This window comes from Camelus dromedarius, chromosome 5 (assembly GCF_036321535.1).
Source record: "Camelus dromedarius isolate mCamDro1 chromosome 5, mCamDro1.pat, whole genome shotgun sequence".
Taxonomy (NCBI): domain Eukaryota; kingdom Metazoa; phylum Chordata; class Mammalia; order Artiodactyla; family Camelidae; genus Camelus; species Camelus dromedarius.
In genome coordinates, this window is record NC_087440.1 from 89961549 (window position 1) to 89983860 (window position 22312).

General features: G+C 48.5%; 1 protein-coding gene across 2 annotated transcripts in view; it reads right to left on the reverse strand.

Moving 5' to 3' along the window:
• The window catches only part of WARS1 (tryptophanyl-tRNA synthetase 1), a 30576-nt gene that overhangs the window by 6643 nt on the left and 1621 nt on the right, over positions 1-22312 (reverse strand). For both annotated transcript variants that reach the window (XM_031454308.2, XM_010987466.3), the window contains exons 2-7: positions 17807-17985; positions 12696-12909; positions 11657-11765; positions 6759-6878; positions 6022-6204; positions 868-968 (exon numbers count right to left, since the gene is read on the reverse strand). In XM_031454308.2, the coding sequence (XP_031310168.1) occupies positions 868-968; positions 6022-6204; positions 6759-6878; positions 11657-11765; positions 12696-12909; positions 17807-17920 (841 nt within the window). In that variant the 5' untranslated portion in view covers positions 17921-17985. The remainder of the gene's footprint in view (positions 1-867; positions 969-6021; positions 6205-6758; positions 6879-11656; positions 11766-12695; positions 12910-17806; positions 17986-22312) is intronic.

Genomic DNA, 22312 nt, shown 5'->3' on the forward strand with positions numbered 1-22312 from the left:
GTCTTCCTTACGTGAAAAGCCCCCAGTAAGACCGCACGGCATCTCCCTCTGCGCTCTTCCTTGCAGGCCCCTCACGTTGGCCCCTGGAGCGGTTCCCTCCCAGCCGGGCACGCCCGACACGAGGTGCCCACAGCCTCGTCCTGGGAGATGTCTGGTCGGCAGCCACTAGGCCTGGGCCGTGCACCAGAAGTAAAGAAGGGGAGGGGATCAGGGGACCCAGCCACTCGTCTCGGGACTGATTCTTAGCTCAAGGAGCTGAGGGTCTAACGGGAGAGAAGGCCACTGCATCTGAAAGGGGACTGAGATACACGGAAAGGGCCGGAAACATGTGCAGAGGGAGGCAAACCATGTGCCCATCTGTTGGGAGCCGGGCCCCGGGAGGGGAGCAAGGGCGGGCAGGCTCTGGGGGAACTCGAGGCAAGCAGCTTCCTCTTGTAGGTGGGAAAACTGAGGTCCAGGGAGACAAAGGCGGCAGGTTCCTGGCCACCAGGGCAGGTCCTCTCATGCCCCCGGGCCTCCCCAAGGCTACCCACACTGACTGAAACCCCACAAGCAGGCCAAGGATTCCAAAATCGTCCCCAATCTCTTTCTTCTAAACCTTAAAAAGGATGACTGAGGAGAGGGACAGCTGGTATCCTGAGTACGGCTCCACACGGCCCAGAAAAGGGGTCGAATGCATCACACTAGCTCTTACGTTCCAGGGAAAACCCAGCCCTGGGCTTACTATTTAAAAAGACAGACAGCAAACACCACCCTCTCAGACAGCTCAGCCCTGGCAGACAACTCGACGTGCTGCCGCGGTGTCTCCAGGGCCCTGCTCCCTTCTGATGGGGCCGGGCGGAGCCCAGGCAGCCGCGGGCTCCTTACCGATGCAGTCACTGTCACTGAAGCCGAAGATGCCTTTCACTTGGTTGAAGGTAACGTGCTTCTGAATCTTCACCACATTCTTGTAGAAGCCTGGGCTCATCCTGCAAAGACAATCAGAATCAAACCCCAGGCCCAGAGGGCAGCGTCCATGGAGGGCAAAGCAGCGGACCGTAACCCCAGCAGGCCCGATCCGGCCTGGGACACGCTGGAGAGGAAGCTGCTGAGACGCCACCTATAGGTGAAGGTGCCTGCAGCGGGCAGAGCGGAGGGACCCGGAAGGAGCCAGTGTGGAATCCACACAAATCCCGTCAGCAAAAGAGGCAAGAACACACCGGATTCAGACTCAGTGGCTAATGTGAGATATTCGAATTCTGCAGGGGTCACCGGCTGAGCCCGCAGAGCTTCGAGTTTGGGGGCCCCAGGGCAACTTTTCTGTTGAGACAGACTGTGTGCTTATTGTGGGAGACCACAGTTGACCAGGAACAATGTGGGTCCACTTATACGTGGATACTTTTCAGTAGTTAAGTACTACAGTGCTACGTGGTCTGTGTCAGTGGAGCCTGCGGATGGGGAGGAACCTAGGATGTGGAAGGCTGCCTGGGTTACACATGGATAACACCCTTACTGCTCAACAGTCAACTGTACTTGCAACTTGTCACTGGATGGAATGTCTGGACAGAAAAGGACGGGCCCCGGAAGGAGCGTTTGTCTCAGTGCACTGCGTCCTCCGCACTGGCCACCGTTGCCCCTCTACTGTGGGGCTTCTGTGCCGTTTGGGCAGGGTGACCCCAGCCCCAGCAACAGGGCTGGGCTCTGATGGTGGTTCAAGCAACCGAACTCTCCTGGATGGTAAGAGGTGTGAAAAGGAGGTCTGGATCTGTGGCAGCCATTCTGCTATTAGAATGAGGCTGAAGATGAAGCCAACACCCGGAGGGGCGGAACCCAGAGTGGTTCCTTACACTGTATCTTTTGATGAACGCACTCAGCAGCTTTTCCGCCGGGCCCTGCAGTGTCAGGCACCACAAGGACACAAAGGGAAGAAGTGGGAAAACTAATGTTTACTATCGTGTGGCAGGGGCTGTTTTAAGGGCAGGACACAAGCTAACACTGCCCAACGCCCCTTCGAGGCAGCAGCTTCGCCTCCTCTTTAGAGATAAAGACAGAGGCTTGGAGAGATCAAGGGTCACGTCACAGACCTAGTGATTACAGGCCCTGGGATCTGGCTCGTCTGGCCCCAACGCCTGTGCTTCTCTTACCATATCGCTCGAAGAGTTTAAGATTTCTGGCCCCGAAGGGGGACCCCTGAACGTCTCTGGCAGGTGGGGTGTGAGTGTCAGAAGTGCAGGGACAATGCTGTCTGAGTTGGGGGCAGTGCGAGGCAGGAAGCCCTGTAAAGGTCAAGGCCACCGCAGCTGGGTCTGTTCAGAGTCGCAGTCAGCAATGGTGGAGGGACAGGGATCGGGGGAAGGAGGGAGGGGGTGAGGCTATGGCTTAGCCAGCTGGGTTTCAGTCCTGGGGGCTCTGGACAGGGTGGAGCAGCTCCACGGCGAGGACACACCAGGAGACATGGCAACAAGCAGACTCCCAGCTTGGGTGACCTGCTCAGTATGAGGAACACAGCAGAGAGCAGAGTGCAAGAACCACCTGGAAAGATGCCTGCCCTGTCGTCCTGTGGAAACAGGAACTATCTCCTGTCCGAGCAGGTCTCATGCTGCTGACACCTGGCGAGCACAAGAGCTGTCTGCCACTGGGGGAGATGGGCCAGCAAAGACTCCATGCAGCCTCGGGATCGGGGCGACTGTCTGTGCTAATCCCCAGGGCAAATGGGCCAGTGGCCCCCGCTTCCACTTGGGGTCACACTGCACGAGATGGCTCCCAGTCCCCACAAAGAGGGAAAGTGTAAGGCATCCCGGAACTGTGACAGGGCTCCAGCTCTGAGCGTTTGAGCAGGACTCCTGAAGAAGACCACCTTGACTGTTCTTGGAAGATGGGTCACTTCCTGGCCGCACTGTGCCCATGGTGTCCCCGGGGACAGCCCAGTTGCCAATGAGTGTGACGCACCTGCCTTCGCTGGGAATAAGGAACAGACCTGGCTGCACCCCATAAATGCGGGCCGGGTACCACAGTTTGCCTCCTGGAGAACACCCGCCATCACACTCCCTTGGTTTGGAGAACATCTCCCAGATTTACTCACACAGGCAGACGACCAGTGACAGGGTTTGAAGTTGGAAGAGGTTGTAGACGGTGACACTGAGACTCGCCAGAAGCCAGCCAGCCAGCTCGAGCACTTCATGTGCAGTGGCTTGGCAAGTCCCCACAAAGCTCTGCAGTGACGGTACTGTCAATCCCCGCCCCGAGGGACCCATTCTTTACTCTTCACTCCTTCGCTATCCTCCCAACACTCACGTCACCTGCTCTACTACCTGTTAGCCATAGGACCCCCCCTGTTAGGGAGCACCTGACACAGTGGCTGCTGAACCCCCAGCAATGGCCTGGCATATGGCAGAAACTCAGCAAACACCTGTCTGGTGTACGAGCTGAGCCGGCAGAGAGGAGGTAACTCACGGCCTGGGTCACATGGCAGGTGCAGGCAGGATGAGAGCCCAGATAGAGCACTGTGAACCCCTCCACTGGACCACCTCTCACTAGTGTAAACCCCTCACTTCATGGGAAAACAGGCTCAGAGAACTGAAGGATTTGCCCAAAGGAACCAAGCCAACCCCGAACAGAGCTGGGTCTGGAACACTAGCTTTCAGATCCCTGGAGCAGGGTCCTTCCACCCTCACGGCTCCACACGCAGGGCCAGAAATGTGGTGGGTGGGGGGTGGCGGGAAGCTGCAGCCCCACCATTGACTCCTTCCCCCATGGGGCCCTCGAGAGGGTGGAGGCTGGCTTTGTTGTACTTCTGCTCTTAAGATGAGGAAGGAACTTTTTTAAATCAAAGATTTAGATTTTGAAAGTAAAATGCTTGAATGTTTAGAAGAAACTCTTAAAGGGAAAAAGATACTTGAAATCAGAATTCAACTTTTAAATGTCCCGCCTAACCTTAGAGTCAACATACAACATCTAAAAAGAGGTAGTACAGACACTTTGGTTTACATACTGTCTGGGTTTTCATCTTTACTTCATGTCCACAGAGAAAAAGGAAGTTCTTACTGAGCAAAGAGGCAGATTCAAAGCTGCAGTCACCAGAGAGGCTGGAAAAAAGCCACCATAGACCCCACGTTCTAGGTGAGAACGCGCCGAGAGCAGGGTGGGCCACGTGGCGGCCTTCACACGTGGACTGTGCCGATGTTCGCCCCCACCCCGATCACGCACCCACTTCCCGTGACGTCCTCATGGACTCGTGAGGTGTTTGTTTCTGCCCCACCAACATCTCTGTGCAGCGAGGCGGGGACTTTGTTCTGCTCACTGCTCTGTTCTAGGGCCTGGGAGGGCGCTCTATGCCTGCTGCTCTATTGGCTTAGTGGGAGAGGACCACCCCTCATGCTCAGACGGGGAGTCGGGGCATGGGGGAACTAGAGAGGGGGCACCTAAATCTGGCTCGGGAGGGACAGCTCCCAGGGAAAGGTGATGTGTGATCACGCGTGGGGAAGACAGCAAAGGACTCTGCTGAGCTAGGAGCACCAGGGTCAGGGGAGAGAACTCTGGGCAGAGAAGAGTGTGGACAGAGGCGAGGATGTGGAACTGCAAACAGTTCCGTCCAGTCGGGGGGGGCGGTGACGCTGGAGCGGAACATGGGCCAAATCACACGGGGCTGGGGTGAGAAGGGGAAAGAGTAACTGCATCCTGATGATGGAGAACCGGGAAAGGCGCGAGCAGGGGACAAGGCCAAACCTGCCTTTTAGAAAGAGCACTGGCTCGGGGGGTGGGGGGACCAGAGGCTAGGGGCCGCAGTGAGCGGGACGAGGCTGCACAGAGGGCCTTGTCCTAAAAAGAGCGGCAGAGCCCACAGAGTGTCTGTGGGTTCAGGCAGTTGAATCAAGTCCTTTTAGGGAAAATGGGGGGAGAGAAGTAAAACTAAGTGCTATGAAAGTTATACTAACGTTGACAGCTAAGGTCTCATCTGGTCCTACTCATGGACCAGTCTTGCTGAGTCATGGCCACGAAACAGAGGTGCCAGGACTCAAACTCAGGTCTACCTTCCTTTCTTCAAGCACCCCACCATGCCTCCGTGCCCACAAGAGAAGCGACTGAAAGAATGTAATAGGTACAATTAGATTCACTCATGTACTGGCTGGTAGGAAGGCGGGGATTTCCTACCGAGGCATCTATTTCTCTCAGTGAATACAAAGCGACCACTCAGACGTCAGTGCTTACAAAGGGAACGATTGGGGGAAACAGGCAAACTCCTCTGCCCCTACTGCTCACACAGCCCCGCCAGTGTTCCCAGCATGCCCCGCCAGGAGCTGCCGACCAACCCGCGTGACAGGGGCCACGCTCCATGCAGCAAGATAAGAGTCTCAATCCCTGCCCTTTGGGGACAGTCAGTGCTGTGCGGGAGCACCACATCGTAGGGGCTCATGGACTACCTGCTGAGCTGGACGGCATTCCTCCTGGGACAGCTGACAAACTCTGACTTCTCTGTCATTTTTTTTTTTGTGGGGGGAGGTGCGAAGTAATTTGGTTTATTTATTTATTTAATGGAGATGCTGGGGACTGAACCCAGAACCTTGTGCGTGTTGCGCACACGCTCTACCGCTGAGCTGTCCCCTCCCCCACAACAAAGTCTGACTCTTCTAACACACTTTTTGGGATGAAGTTCAGGACCTCGGAAGTTATAACTCATGGATTTTCAGAATGAGATATTCTGGCCTATTAAGTGGCTGATTTAAAAACCTAGACTGTGAGGGAACGGTGTCACCCATGAGTCTTTCCTGTGTGAGGAAAGGGTACCTTGAAGAAGGGAAAAACACCCTGATTGGCACAACCGACCACCTCGGGGGGAACCCGCGAGGCAGGGCTACTCCTCCGTCACAGCTGAGGACGGAAATCTTCATCGTCAATGTAACCAATCAACCAGATCACAACACTTAATAAAGGAAGAAAAACACTGTCCAGACCTCGATATCTCAGATATCTGAGAGGCGCTGCGGCCACGGCGACCTGGTCTCCATGTCTGCTCGTTTAAGAGGCAGCCGAGCGTCTTCTTACCCCATGTAGTCCAGGTCGGAGAAGATGAAAGTCTTGTTGATGTCGAAGCCGCAGGCGATGATGTCCTTGGCGTTCTCCACGGCGTAGCCGTAGGCCTGGTCCAGGGTCAGGTCCTTCCACAGGTACTTCTCGTCGTCGGTCATCTGGATGACCAAGGGTACGTTAAACACGTCCTGCAGCCACCTAAGGGACACGGGGGAAGAAGGCTGACCTCTCATTTCCCCGCAGAAAAATGCCACTCTGCATCTGGAAACATGGTTCCTACTGCCAGTGTACGTCCAAACTCGCTGGTCCATAGCATTGCATGCCTGGTCATGCTGTGGACTTGACTACTGGGAACAAGGGCCTCCACCATTTATTAACTGGGAGGGCCTCCCAATCGGCTCATGCTGGCCGCTCTGCACACTCTGTTTTGAAGCCTGACGATAACTGTGTGAGGTCGGTGTTGTTATTTGCCTCGGGCAGATATGGAAAGTAAGGCTCAGTGAAGGACTCTTCTGTGGTCACGTGGACAAGGAACAGGAGGACGCAGGTCCAGTGACTCCAGAGCAGGGTTTCTCCATCACCCACGTTCCTCTAAAGTGACACCGGGAACGAGATGGACAGAAGCCACAAAGGGGCCAATTTCCCAGACCTTGGTTGTTCAAGCCAACATGAACTAGAGCTGCCTTGTCAGCTCGAGGCGAGGTCTGTGACCAACCACACATGTGCGAGCAGTCAGATGACGCGATACTCACTTTGTGAAGATGAATGGGATGAGGTGGCCTACGTGCATCGCTTCGGAGGAGGGGCCCCTGCCCGTATACAGGTAAAATGGCTTCTTATTTTCATAGGCATCAAGAATTTGACTCATATCCCTAGAGGGGAAAGGAGACAAGAAAACAGTGTGATGTTCTGAGAGAAAAATCAAGGCGCGAATGCTCACTTGGAAATAGAGATAAGCCGCTTGGATGATCACTGCAGCTTGTCATCCCTGGTGCTTATGTTACAAGAAGGACAGGAAACTTCTGAACTGGTTTCTCCTGTGATTATTTTTAAAGTATAAGACACGCAGGGTGGGGATAATGTGTTTAAAAGTTGGATACGGCTGGGCAGCCACTGGACCTCTTTGGGGCTTCTCCCAAATATCACCGCTGACGTATCATCTGCTTCACACGGTTCCCTGGGAGTGACGCCAGGCCAACACTACACAACCCTGGTTTAGAACCACCCAGTCCCAGGACTCCGCCGACCCAGCCTGGGGAGGTCACAGGGCTCCCTACAGTCCTGACATAGGACAGGGAGTAAGGAATGTCCCCAGCTGGAGATCTGATTGGGGCTCCCTCAGACAGATCCAGACCCGGTGTCTTCATCTGGGAGTTATTCTGGAATCATCCACCCTGCTGGAGGACTAGGGTCCACAGACAGTGCACACGAAGGGGCCTCCTTCCTGGCTGTGCGCTGGAATCACCTGGCCAGCCGTTTCCACGTCCATCTGCCCGGGCTCTACCCTCACAGATTCGGCTTCAGTGGGTCGGGGGTGATGTCTGGGAATCTGCATTTTTAAGAAGCCTTCCCCGCCCCTGCCAGTGACTTTGGCAGGGTGTGAAATCACCCTTTCTAAGGTGTGAATGTTCTTTGTTTCTGGGCAAAGTGAGCCCAAATAAAAGGAATAACTATTTTTTCCAGAGCTCTGGGTAGGAGAATCTAGAAGACAGCATTCTGCAAGTGGCTTCTTGCACCCCAGACCGAGGGCTCACAGCGCCCGTCCCTGGGCTGACAGGCCTCAGGGTCTTCCGGGTTTGCTGCTTAGTTTTGACTCCCCGCCCCGCCCACGGAATGCTCACACAGTGCTTCTGAAGTAAGAATAAAACACTTGATTTTGGAAGAAAGAGAGTCCTTCTCTGGTTCTCACAACTAGCCAAATGAAACCCCTGTCAGCTCACAGAAGAGGAAACACGAGCTGTCACACGAGTGGCTCTTGATGCCGTGGTAGGAAGTCCCCGAGAACTCGCTATGTGCTGTCCTGAGGAAGGGGGAGCTGACTGGGCTCCTACTCTGAGCTCAGCTTTGTGGGGACAGTCCCAGCAGGGACCTCTCAGCTGGTGAGGGTGCCCAGGCAGCTGCCCAGTGCCGCGGCCCAACAGCACCAGGCAGAGCTCGTCAAATCCCCTCCTTGACAGATCAGAGAGGAGCGCTCCAATCTGAGAGTGGCCAAAACTTCAAGTCCTGTGCCTCCCTAAGCAAGAGCCTACAGAACTATCATGCTGAAATAAACAAAATAAGTCATAAGGGCAGTGAGAACTAAGATGCTAAGATAAAAAATTTTGATTAAAGATCCACAAAACTGGCAAACCTTGAGCTAAAGAGACAGGAAAAAAAAACAAACACCAAAACAAAAAAGACTCAAATTACCAAAATCAGGAGTGAATGGGATAGCACTGCTTATCTGGCAGGAATAACAAGGGTTATCAGGGAACACCGTGAACAACGGTACGCCAGCAAGCTAGACGGCCTCGATGAAACAGACAGAGCCCTAGAGAGAAACAAGCTGCCAAGGCCGACTCGAGAAGAAGCGGACAGTCTGAACAGATCTGTAACAAGCGAAGAAACTGAACTGGTGATAAAAGAGCCCCACCAAGGGAAGGCCAGGGCCTGATGGCGCCACTGGTGAATCCTCTCACATTTTCAAAAAATAATGAACAACAATCCTTCACACAAACTCTCCAAAAAAGCTGAAGAAGAAGGATACTTTTCCACTCATTCTGTGAAGCCAGTATTATTCTGACACCCAAAGCAAAGACATCAAAGGAAAACTACAGACCAATATCCCTTATGAATACAGAAGCAAAAATCCTCAGCAACCACAAATCAAATCCAGCAACACATAAAAAGGATTAGACACTATAATCAACTGGGATTTGTTCTAGGAATGCAAAGTTGGTGCAGCAAACAAAAATCAGCTCTGATTTATGGTCCGGTAACAACCTGGACCTGTGATTTGTGCCTGAATGGGGGGGGGGGGCAGTCTCATGGGGTTGAGCCCTTAATCTGTGGGATCTGATGCCCTCTCCAGGTGGACGGCATGAGAACTAGGATAAACTGCAGGACGCCCAGTTTACGGTTGCAGAATCCCTTGGTATGTGGAAAACCCACCCCTTTGGTGTCAGAAGTGGAGCAGAGCTGGAGAGGAGCCCTGAGCTAGAGGAGACACATTTCCCTTCAGAAATGGCAACGAACAACCTGAAAGTGAAATTAAGAAAACGCTCCTTTCACCAGCAACGAAAAGAACAAAACCTTAGGAATAAATCTAACAAGAGAAATACAAGGTTTGTGCACTGAAAATTATAGAATATTGCTGGAAGAAAACTAAAGCCCTAATGAGTGGAAAGACATTCTATGTGCATGCATTGGAAGACTTAATATTTTAAGAAGGCAACACTCCCCAAACTGATCTATGGATTCAGTGCAATTCTATTAAGATCCCACCTGCCTTTTTTTTTTTTCTCGCAGAAATTAACAAGTTGATCCTAAGATTCATTTGGAAGTCAAGGTACCTAGAACAGCCAAAATAATCTTGAGAAGAACAAAGCTGGAGGACTCACGCTTTATAGTGCTAGACGTTACGACAAAGCTACAGTAATCAAGACTATGCAGTGCATTTAATAAACCGTTAAGTATATGGTCAACTAATTTTCAACAAGAGTGTCAAGAAAATTCGATAAGGAAACAAAAGTCTTCAAAAAATGGTGCTGGGACAACTGGATATTCACATGTAAAAGTTGGACCCTCCCTCACACATATACAAAAATTAATTCAAAATGGGTCAGAGACCAAAATATAACAGCTAAAAGAGTTAAACACTTTGAAGAAAACACAGGTGTAAATCTTCATTACCCTGAATTAGGAAATGGTTTCTTAGGTATGACACCAAGCAACTAAAAACACAAGGAAACAAAACCCAACAAACAAAACTGGGGTTCATCAAAACTTAAAACTTTTGTGCTTCCAAGGACACTGTCAATAAAGTGAAAGACAGTCTACATAATGGGAGGAAATGTTTGCAAATCATGTATTTGATAAGAAACTAGTACCCTGAATATTTAAGAACTATTATAACTCAGTAACAAAAAGATAAACAACACAATTAAGAAGTTGGCAAAGAAAATATAAAAAAAGCCAGCAAGCACATGAAGAGATGCGCAACCTCATTGGTCACTATGGAAATACAAACCAAAACCCCAGTGAAACACCATTTCACACTTACTGGGACGGTTGTAGAAAACAAACACAAAACGGAAAGTAACAAGTGCTGGTGAAGATGTGGAGAATTGGAACCTCTGTCTGTACTTTGCTGAAGGGGATGCGAAATGACGCAGTCTCTGTGGAAAACAATTTGGTGGTTCCTCAGAAAGGGTTACCTCATGACTCAGCAATCTCACCCCCACCTACACACCCAACAGAACTTAGAACATATGTCCACACAAAAACTTGTACACAAGTGTTCAGAGCCACAATACTGAAAACCAAAATGTGAAAATAACCCAAATGTCCATCAACTGCTGAGCAGGGGCAGATCCATGCAACGGAACAGCATTAGTATAAAAAGGAATGAAGGCTCACACAGGCTACACCATGCCCGAACCCTGAAAACATGATGCTAAGTGAACGAAGCCAGACTAAAGGCCACATGATGTATAATTCTGTTCACACGAAATGTGCACAATAGGGAATCCACAGACACAGAAAGCAGGCTAGTGGTTGTCAGTGGTGATGACGGGGAGGGAGGAATGGTGGAGGGTTTCTTTTGGGGTGATGAAAATGTTCTGGAAAGAGGTGATGGTTGTATAACCTAGTGAACCAAAACCCACTGAATTATGTACTTTTAAAAGGTGAATTTTATGTCATGTGAATTAAACCTCAATTAAGGAAAAGGCTTTGATCATATTCTGCCCAGAAAGCGTGCCAAGCGGGGCCTGGAGTTCTCTGCGTGCAGAATTTAGATCGCCGAGTCTGTCCTGCGTGTGCTCTCCCGTAACCGTGATGTGAGGGCAGAACAGAACAGCCCTCCTTCGGACCACCAATTCCATGAACACAGCCTAGAAAATGGGCTGGCTGCAACCCCAGGTGATGTGTGGGGTGGGAGAGGCAGGAGCTCTTTTGGAACCTGCCCATTTTCTGACGTTATCTGTGTGGAATCTGCGGGCTAAGGCAGGGATATTCTGTCCCAGGGAGGCTCTGTTAAGTTTCTCTTTTGATATCATTAATGAGGAGGCTGGCACAATAGGAGGAAGTGGCACATACCTTCAGGAAGCCTGCTGCTTATCTCGGGGGAAACGCTGAACTTGGACACACTAATGTCTTTTGTTTTATGACATTTTATAATTTTGGGCACCTAATCTGGAATGAGTCTCATCGGCTGTGTACTTGAACCCCACCTTGTGGCGTGGGCAGTTACAAATGAACAACCTAAGGGTCAGAGGTGAAGGGACGGGCATGATCCCCCAGCTAGTTGCTGACAGGACAGAGGGGACTCCGGCCTTCTGCCAACTGGCCACTGTCCCCAAGGACCAGGCAGTGGGAAGGGACAGTGGCCTGATCATTTTCTTCATCAAAGAAGGGCCGGGGGGAGGTCCCGCAGTGAGAAGCCCCTGACCTGTGTGAGAAGAAGATCCCCCTGCGCAGGAAGCGGTGTGGCTTCTGGCCAATGGCTCTCTCTATTCGGTCGATCAGCTCCTTGTCAATTTTACTGCTTCCAAACCGAACTGGAAAGAAAATTGGAAAAAAGAGATGATGATCTTAGGTGGTGGGAGGCTTGGTGATGTTACTGAAACAAGAGGAGAGACTGGTGATCCACGTGCAGCCATAACTGACCCAGCTCTCTTTAGGCCTTTGGCTCTGGCCCCTTCCACCAACTCAGCCAGCGGGAAGGACAACAAGTTACAGAACAAAATGCTGTTTTGTCTGGGATTGGATTCGGACGGGAAACACCCAGAATGCAGTCGAGCTAGCAGCTTTAGACACACACACGGCGGCTTATTGCTCATGGAGGTGTAATTTATATACATCGACAGCTATAATTTTAAATAGTCTTTAACTGAATTAACGTCTGTCTTTAGTCTAATTTTCCCTCATTGGTAGTCTACTTAAATCATGGAAAATGGCTTTGACTTAGATATGAACATTTTAGTTATGTTTCTTCTTTGACACCATTAGCGGTTTCAGAGCAAGGCCCTTCCTAAACAGGAAGCCCCCCAGTGAAGTGCTTGGCAGTGAGTACCTGTCACCTGTGAGAAGGCACCCTTCTCAAGCTGACTTCGAGCTTTTTAGCTCTAGATTCAGTATCACTGGAGACACAAGTAATCTACAACTGGCTCGTAACCACTAAGTCAAAGACAATCCAAATGACTGCAAAGGCACCCAGTTCACTGCCGCCCCCCCCCAACCTCAGTTATGAATTACTCAAAAAAAGGAAAAAGCTTCTACTAAGCTGTCTACTATAAATTATTATTTTGAAATACATTTTACACTGTTATTTTAATTAAAAATAATTCTTTCGGGATATAAATCACCACCGAAAGATTTTAGGATCGATTTTTAACTTGGCCTTGAAGCTTGACTGGATTTATGACTAATCCAAATTAAAAAACATCAGTGGAATCACTTCAGAAAGCTGGGCTTCCCCCACAACATACCAATGAGCTTGTCATAGTCAATGCCTTTTGCACTGCTTGTCTGTACCGTCCATGGGTCCACAAAATCCTCTCCTTCTTCAGTGGCATCTAGGCTGCAATCGCCCCCAGGGGCTGGGTTCCCTGGAGGGCAGTCAGCCTTGTAATCCTCCCCTGTGGCAGTTTTGTAGCTCATTTTTAAGGCTAACAACAACTTCACTGCAGAATCAATTTCATCCTGCACAAAGGAAATAAGGGTGAAGGCTAGAAATACTAACAAGGGCCAACGTGTGCTGAATGTTACTGTTACTGTGAGGCAGGCGTTGCGCTAAATGCTTTCACATGTTATTACTTCGTTAGCCTTACAACCCTATGAAGAAGGCATCACTGTCACTGTCCTTCTCTGGCTGAAGAATCTGAGACTCAGGGGAAGGAGCTTGCCCACAGGCACACGGCAAGCCGTGGGCCCAAATGCACTTTATTTTTATCTGTTGTTCCAGTACGATGGACTACTACCACAAACATGATGGGATGAATGTAGTGACATAATCAATGCTGTTGTTTATGACAGTTAATGTGCTGAATATTTCTTAAAAGCCACTGATGCCAGAGGACACATGTGACAAGCCCCACTAATTGAGGATACTGAGCTCCACCCTGGAACTTGTTTTCACATTCCACCCAGATGGAGATGAGTGTTTATGGACACTCAGACAACGATGCCACCAAGGACAGTAACGGCTCAAACAGACACCGTGAAAACAGATAAAGGCAAGGAAGAGAATACAGACTTTTGGGAGGGATTCACTGGGAAACAATCTTACTGATGCATTCTAGAGTCTTGTCAAGCTGTCCAAAGTGTTTGCAGAAGTTAGTGTTTTATAACAAGCGTAAGAAAAATAAATAGAAAATGAACCCTTGGGAACTCTGGCAGCCTGTTAAAGACCTCCCCTTCCGGAAGCCTCCACGAGCCACCCCTGGAAGCCTGTTATTTAAAAGAGCAAACCTAATTAAGCAGATTAGTCGTGCTATGCCCCAAAGCGCGACTCCCATAATTGGCCTTGCCGGATTAGATCGCAAACAAAGAATACACACGGTCCAATCTGCTTGCCAAGGGAAATACAAACATTTCCATTTTGAGTTTATACATAATGTGCTATAAAGGGGCTTCCCAGTGGAGAAACACTGCACCTCCAAGCTCCATTCAGAGAGAGCTGCCCCGTCAGGTGCAGCACCTGGGCCACAGAGGACTGTTACTGGAGGGTGATTCTGCAGACACAGATTTGTGTTTAAAACTCTGACACTACCTGGAATCTGTCATTGAGACGAGTTGGAGTGTGGAAGCAACAACCGCGTGGATACAACTCACACTAGAGGTCGGATGGCCACCCACCTCCGACGGGCAGGTATGTCCTGCTTGCCTCACTTCTGCAGCGCCTGGGCTCAGTGCTGGCCACAGAAGGGACGCTTAGCAAGCACCATCTGTCAAGTTATCTCTGGGAGAACTGCCTGCTTTGAAGTGCACTGTGGTCAGTACCCTCTAATCGCTGGCTATGCTGACGTATCAAGACTCTACCTGGCCTAACTCAGCTTCCAACTAAATGAGTCTTCGAAAGTCAAACATTTAACCAGTGTCCCGCCTCAAGGACCGTCTGTAACCTGGAACAGGACCGAAACAGACAAGCAGGCTCGCCTTGTCTGTTTTCTTGTTCTCATGGACCAGGACATTGAAACGGAATTTAAAAGCTGATGGTCTGAAAAGAGGCAGACCTAGAGGGCTGTACATACACTACTTGATTTTATGAAGTTCCAGCCCAGGCAGAACCATCCACGGGCAGAGGCCTCTCTCGGGAGGGTAGAGGCCGTGACGAGGGGGCCTGGGGATGACTGCTGTGCTGTTCCTCCATTTGGATGCTGGTTACACAGGTTTGGTCACTTTGTGAAAATAGAGTGACCTGTCTGTTTATGATCTCCATATTTCTCTGAATGAGTGATGTATTTCAATTTTAAAAGTTTACTTAAACTAAAAGGAGAAAAAGAAAGGCTCTGTTCTCTGTCTTAACCCCTCTGACCCAGTGTCATCTCTTAATTCCTGCCAGAGGCCCCAGATTCTGATCTATCTTCTGGGAGGAGCTTTCGTGAGCTACTGTTTCTGAAAACGAGGTGTTATTCTCCGGTACACGGAGCAGAAAAAGAATGCCAAAGCCTGTGACTAGACAGGTGGCACCCTCACTGGCCCAGCGAGCTCCAAGGGTCTCAGCTATGTTCCTTAAAGTGAATTTCTAAAACATCAGGTGCTTCTAGTATAATATATTTCAAGGTCAGATACAAATTCACTTTATTTAACTCTGGTCTCATCATGCAACCTCTGATCTCCCTTGCTGAGTGTCAAAGACCACGCTCAAAAGAATGATTCTACACTGTGTTAAGTATTGCTCTTTCATGGAAATGATGACCATAACTGGAGCCACTAGGATTTACTAACTAAAAACATTTCTTAACGTTGCTCAAATTAATGTTAAATGACAAAAATATCACTGTCAGTTTCCTAAAATGGGTTTATAGAGTAAATGATCAATATTTGGGTCCTTTATTTATTTTAGGTTTTTAGATTTTTTAAAAAACAACTTAGCCTCATTCATTGAACCTACCTGGTGTATGAACCTCTTTCTGTGAATAATTAACTCCTTTTTTTGGGTATCATTATTTATCTATTTTAAGATGCATTGGATTATTTAGGGTCCAAAGAGTCAAAGTAAACTGTTGAGGTGAGTGTGAAATGGCTGACATCATCTGATGAGAACCTAGGAAGAGATTTCTGAAAAGACGACAGGGACTGGAAATGATGGAGATGGAGAAGCTGAGTGACTCAGTAGTGGCGGCATCTCAGAGCGAGAGGAAGAGCCTAGGTGCTAGCCACAGATGCAGACTGAATGGATCACATGTCTGAAACCCACTGCAGCACCAGCAAAGGGATCTTTAAAGATGGCATCATCCCAGGAGGACTAAGGAAACAGGAAGAGGATGACAGCAACAAGAGTGCAGAAGCTGGAAAGCAGATGCATGACTGGCACCCGACTGAACTCCGGAGAAGAATAGGTGCTAAGACTCTGTGGAACAGCTGGGCGGCGACTGGGCTGATGTTGCCGTGGAGCCCCAGAGAGGTGTGGGCAGAGGCGGTGCTCGATACTCAAAGAAACGAGGGCGAAAGTGGGTAATAAAGGCAGGAGCGCTGGTTGAAAGTCTAAGAAGCAGTTACTCAGCGGTCCACCCCAGCCCCCCGCCCCACCCAGAGGTTTGGTGTCCTGAGGAGAGCTGAAGGGTCCAGACTGGAGGTGCTCTGCACAGCAGGGTGGGGCCCTGGGAGCAGGGGCTCCAGGGATCAGTGAAGGATTGCACAGCCCAGCGCCTTTGCTCCACTCAGCTGCACAACGAAGCAGCCAGACCCGTACCCCCTGGATGACAATTCAGAAGAGTCCTCTCTGAGAACTCTACTAACCTCAGGGAAGAGACCTAAAGACCCCGGCAGTGAAGATTTCCCAAAGAAAGGAGCAGTCGGGCGGCTCTCCAGGGAAGGGAAAGCTGCACAGAAGCCCCTCTCACGCGTGAGACCCTCCAGCCAGCCTTTAGTGCCCCCTTAAAGCCGTGAGTGGACAGCCGTGTACCACCAAAAACCTGAGGACCCGATCTCAGAAAGGCAGAAGGAATAAAAGTTAACTCAAAGGAAACTGAGCTTATAAAGGGGGCAGGGAACATCGGAAAAAGTATCATCAAGATCTCAGTGACAAAAGGACACTGTCCCTATGAACTGAGAACAGAGACCTTTGGGAAAGGAACATTCAGAGATCAGGTGAGCTCTTGGTTAAAAGGGACAGGATGGGTGAGAAACAGTAGGAGGGTTAGAAGTCGAGGAAATATACCTGAAAGAAGAACAAAAAGAAAAAGAAATAAAAATAAGTCCCCAAATAAGAAATTCAGACGACCCATCTCCGAGTTAAAAAAAAAATCAGCAAAGAAACAAAAAACAGTAGATATTGAAGAAATAATAAAATAATATAATTTCTGAGAATTCATGGTCATGAATTTCCAGTCTGAAAGGAGCACCTGTCCCAGGAAATTTCAGAGCACTGGAACAAAGAGAAGGTCCTGTGACCTTTGACAGAAAAGACAAAGGAATGGCACCTGGCTTCTCCACAGCAAACCCAAGAGCCAGTGAGGATGGACCAATGGTTTCAGGATTCTGAGGGAAAATCACATCCACCTCAGAATTCTATACCCAGCCTAGTTCTCAACCAAATCTGAGGTAAAATAAAGGTACTTTCAGACCAGGCAAGATCTCAAAAAATTCCTTCCTTAGCACTATTTTTTTCAGAAACCATTGGAGGATTTGCTCTGCCAAAATAAACCAAGGAGTAAGACCTAGGATGAAGAAGCAGGGACCCTGCAGAGAGAGGTGAGGGTGTGGCTGGGGAGAGGTGAGTTCCTATCTGGAGGGAAGCTGGCAGAGGGCCCTGAGAGAGCGAGCTTCAAGAGGACGAACTCAACAGGCTGCTTCATGTACACGTCTCGAGAGGGGATTCACACAACAGGGAAGAGCTTGGAGATCCACCATCATCAGCCCATAGAAGAGCCCCACAAAAAGAAATCAAGATAAATATCAACTCCAAAGAAAACAAAAGTTGGGTGGGACAGGAGAAGCTCTCACACTGTCCTTGGTGGGTCAGCTGTCAGTAGTGTTTACCTGGTCAGAATAACGTCAGTGTTAACACTGACCGAGCTCGCAGCAGGAGACTGGGGGATGGGAAGTGCTTATGAAAGTGTTCCTTTTCTACAGTAACAGCCCCACACTTGAAAATCAAGGAGCAATATGATTACTGTGCTTTTGAGAGATGTGGGGGTGACATATCAGAAGAATCAGCTAAAAGAAATGAAAACAGCTGTTTCTTGGAGCAGGAAGTGGGCCGAGCGGGTGGACCACTGCTTTTAGACCGCATGCATCAATACTGTTCAGAGGAGAAAACAGATTTAAAACGAGAGCCAAAATACCTCAGGTGTGGAGGGAACAGAAATCTGGTAACACCACCCCACAGACTTGGATCAGCCGCACGTGTGGAAGACCCAGCAAAATGACACACCTTGGATGCGCTTCCGGCTTTGAGGGACCTCACAAGCTGCCCCTGAGCAGCTATGCTGTTGAACAGTTCCAGCGGAGAGCCACATCCCTGCTCGCCGTCGGGCACGTCTGCCATCTTCGAGGACCTACGCTCGCAGTGGGCTAGGGAGCTGGGAGGTTTGCTCAGTGGTCCAGCCAAGCCTGTGGGGGTGGGGCGGGGGTGGAGAGCGAGCGAGAGAGTTTAATAAACCATCACAGCTGTTTTCCCCTTCCTGTATCTTGTTCTCCTTTCCAAAGAGGTTGGAGGTGAGTTATAATAAAGGGCATGGATAAAACAACATAATACAAAAATAAGCAGAAATATAGAGCCAGTAAAAGGGGAAAACAACAACAAATGCTAGTGATGAAGTTGAAAGGAATTGCTATGATTTGGCCCCTCCTAACCGAGAGCAAGTGCCCAGGGCACAGGAAGGACTCGTGTTTGTGCAGGGAGCAAATACCAAAGCACTTTAGTAAAGCTGGGTTCACTACAGCTAAAAACATTTGGCAAATTGTGATTTATTCTTTACCTTAATTGCTTTGGGGATGAATTCCCAGGCCTTTGCAGCCATAACCCACATATCGCTGGACAAATAGCTTCCTCTGCTGGCCAGCTGTTCTGTTCTCAGAGGAAGGGAGGTCTGGGATGAAGGCAGGGCCTCATCTGGGGTGGAGGAAGGGGATTATCTGGGATGGTGGGCAGGGCCTTAGCCCTTGTGGGTTCCAAACGGGATAAGACCTACAAATAGCCTGTCCACTCCACATGCTGCCTTATTTAACTGCAAACCTTTGAAGACGGTGTACCTGCACCTTTATTAGTCATTATTTACTATTGTCCTTGAAAAGAGGTGGGGTAAGGGGCAGGCCACCTGACACTGCTTTGGGGCAGAGGCTAGCCATGCTCAGTCCCTCTTGGGTAGGTCACTGCCCTTTCTTGAGGGTCAGCGTCCTCAGCTGTAAAGCAACACCATTAGGAACTTCACCCACCTCAAGGGCTATTGTGAGAAGAAATAAGAAAAAAGCATGGTAGCATTTTGTAAACTGTAGAGCAAGATATAAACCAATACAAGTATTATCTGTTAGGTCTCCATCCAGACCGTGGCCGAACTCCAGCTCCATGCATGACTCGCTGCTACTCCTTGAACGAGGATGATGATCATGACAACGAGGCTAGGCGACAACAGCTAACTTCCAGCACTTATGTATCTGGTATTTTTCTAAACACCTTATACATATAAACTCATCTCAGCCTTATAGAAATCCTATGAGACAGATATGTTATCTCCATTTTATAGATGAGTAAACTGAGGCATAGAGAGGTTAAAAGACTTGTCCAAGATAATACAGCAAGTGGCAGAGATGGGATACAAACTCAAGCAGTTTGACCCTAAAGCTATACTCTCAAACATTATCCTACACGGTACCGAGCCTCAGTCCCTCAACTGTAAAATGGGAGTAACAATAATAACACAACTTGTAGGACTGGTCTTGGATTAACTGTGATAATGCAGGTGGAGAATCAGCTCCATGGCAGAGGTTTAATGAATGACCATTTTGTTTCTTTAATCATTTTAAAATTTTTTTCTAGCAACTCTATTAACAAAACATAGACTTTTAAGGGGGTGTTCTATTTTTATTTCTCCATTTGTTAAATATTTGTTTAAAAATATGTAAATTTTAACTAAACTGATCTTTTGTTGTTGATGGAGGTGCTGGGACTGAACCCACGACCTCGTACATGCTAAGCGTGCGCTCTACCAGTGAGCTATACCCACCCCCGTTTTGTAAAGGATATCTTTTATTTATTTATTTATTTATTTATTTATTTATTTATTTATTTATTTATTTATTTATTTATTTATTTATTTATTTATTTAGGAGGGTGGGGCAGGACATAATAAGGTTTATTTATTTATCTATTTAGTTTTAGAGGAGGTCCTGGGGATTGAACCCAGGGCCTCTTGCATGCTAAGCACATGTTTTACTGGTGAGGTATACCCTCCTCCCCCAAACTAATCTTTATATATAAGTCAATGGAACCATGAAGGGACAGCAGCCAGTTTTTTTTCCCTTCTGTGCTGAGCAGCACCTCAATTCCCAGAAACGGGAAGTGTAGTGAGAAATATGAGTTAGGAAACAAAGTTCACAGTTTAGAGAGGCCCATAAAAGGGAGAAGGAATGCGGAAGAAACTTCTGACCTACACTGGGTGGGTAAGAGGGGAAGAAAAACTCAGGCCTGCCCATATCAAATAATAATCAAAGTGATGAAAATTACTTCTAGCCACAAAGGATCCAACATCGTGTCCTGATGCTCTACACATGATCCCGAGTTCTCCCCACTTTCAAAGCTGGGTGGTACAGTGTATGCTCTGCATTTGCAGATGAGAGCCTGATGGCTCAGGGAAGTCAGAACAACCCTCTGAGGTTCCAAAACCAGAGTAGTCAAGCCAGGATCTGATGCCAAAGTCCCCTCAATCATGAGCTCTCTCAAATTCCAGCTGCTCCCCGTACCTGGAATGTCCTACCCCCTCTTCGGCCTGCACACTGCCCACTGTCTTCCTAACTCAAACCTCAGCTCCTCTTTGCAGCCTCTCCTGACTCCTGAGTGTATGGGGCCAAGTTGGCTGCTCTGTCCTCAGTGATCCCAAGCATTTGTTAGTGACTTTATTACAGCACTCACACTGCATTTAGTTATTTATGCCTTCTTCAGCACACAGTGAAAGCAAGCACCACGTTTTACTCTTTTATGTGCTTCTAGTACCTGGTACAGAGTAGCTTATCAACATTTACTGGATGAACGAATCTCATAAATCACAGTTCAATTTCCCCCTCTGGTTTATATCCTCTTATTATATCTTTGCAAGTGCTCAGTCCAGTTTAAGGTAGATTTCCCCCATTTGGACTTTACACGGCCTCTTAAAACATCCTGACACTGCACGGAGCCCTCTGAGATTTGGGAAGAGCCAGGTTGATCTCACATGCCCAGTCCAGTTTCCTTACCCATTGCTAACATCTGCCCATAATTCTGGTCACTTTTTGGAACTCCGTTTTGTTCACCCTTGTCCTTCCAAAAATGTGTTCTGCATGGAAGGCAACAGGTGGTATCAGTAAGTTCCTGAAGTCTGTGAGTAGGACCAAAATCAAGTATAGCTTAAAATTATCCTTAAGAATTCCTAGAAGTGCCAGGTAGAATGACTGGTGAGCCGTGGACAGCCAGTCTCCCCCTGCAATGGAGCAAATACCCTTAGAGGATCAGCTGTAAGGACTGAGCCTGCATTTAGGGTCCATGCTGTAGGAAAAACAGGTATCTTTAAAGATCAGAATCCCATTTAGGTAAGAAGGGACACACAGGAATGGAATCTCACCAAGGAAATAGCAGGTGAGGTCTCCCAGCTCTCACGGTCCCGAGGCACACACTCCCTGTGTGGGAATCACCTATGCTGTAAATCCTGTGTGTGTGTGCATGATGCAACCTCTTGAGTGAGTAAATACTTCAGGAGTGATCAGACACAAAGAATGGAACTCTCATTTCTCTCATTCCAGGCATCCACCCATTTACCCCATTTAAGTGCACATCTTCTCCTTCTTTCTCCCATCTAGTCAACATCCTCCTTTATTTCTTTGTTAACTAACTTTTTAGAATTTAACTTCAGAGTTCAGAACCTCTAAAATTACATTGACAGTCTGTGTGCATGTTGGTGTATTTGTGGTTCTAAGCACAGTATCCAGGTTTTGTAACTTTCTCAAAGGGATCTGAGATGCCAAAAGGCTAAGGACCACCGTCTTAAGTGTTTACTGCATAAACTGCAAATAGGGCTTTGAATCTTTGTCAAGGAAAATTGCTTTATCTATTTAACTAATACTACAATCTAAAGGAAAGAAATGAAGCTATGATCTGTGAAGTAACCTATTATCTCCTCTAAGAAAAGCAGTGGGAGTGTAAAGAGGAAAACCGCACACTCCACAGCAGACCGGCGCGCCTTTAAAGAGAAAGCTGAAGGTCTCTTAAAAACTAACTCTTAGGTTCTCTTTTGAAACAACTCAAATCTTGTGCTCATTTGGATAGGTTCCATTGCTCTTGAGGAGCATAACAGGCACCCGAAGAAACTGGGAACAGTTCTGAGATGAGGAATGGGAAGAATTATAGAATGATTTAACAGAACAACACAAAAATTACTTGGGCCAACCTGAAATCATCTCACAGATAAGATCAGAATACACTGATGCTGCAACTTGGGGGAAAGGTGGCATCACAACAGTCAGTTCTGGGGCAGCAGAGAAGAGCTGGTGACCCAGGAATTCCGGATGCCTGGAACCCCACCAGGAGGTGGGACACCACCCCTCTACATCCTGGTCCCAGGGTATGGAAGACAATGGCCTCGGACTGTCCAGTTTTCGGGGGGAAAAGAAAATGATTTCTTTCGGGCAAGGAGTTCTTTAACACTTCAAACCGTGGAACAGATTAAGTTCACTTTTTCTTTTTTAAACG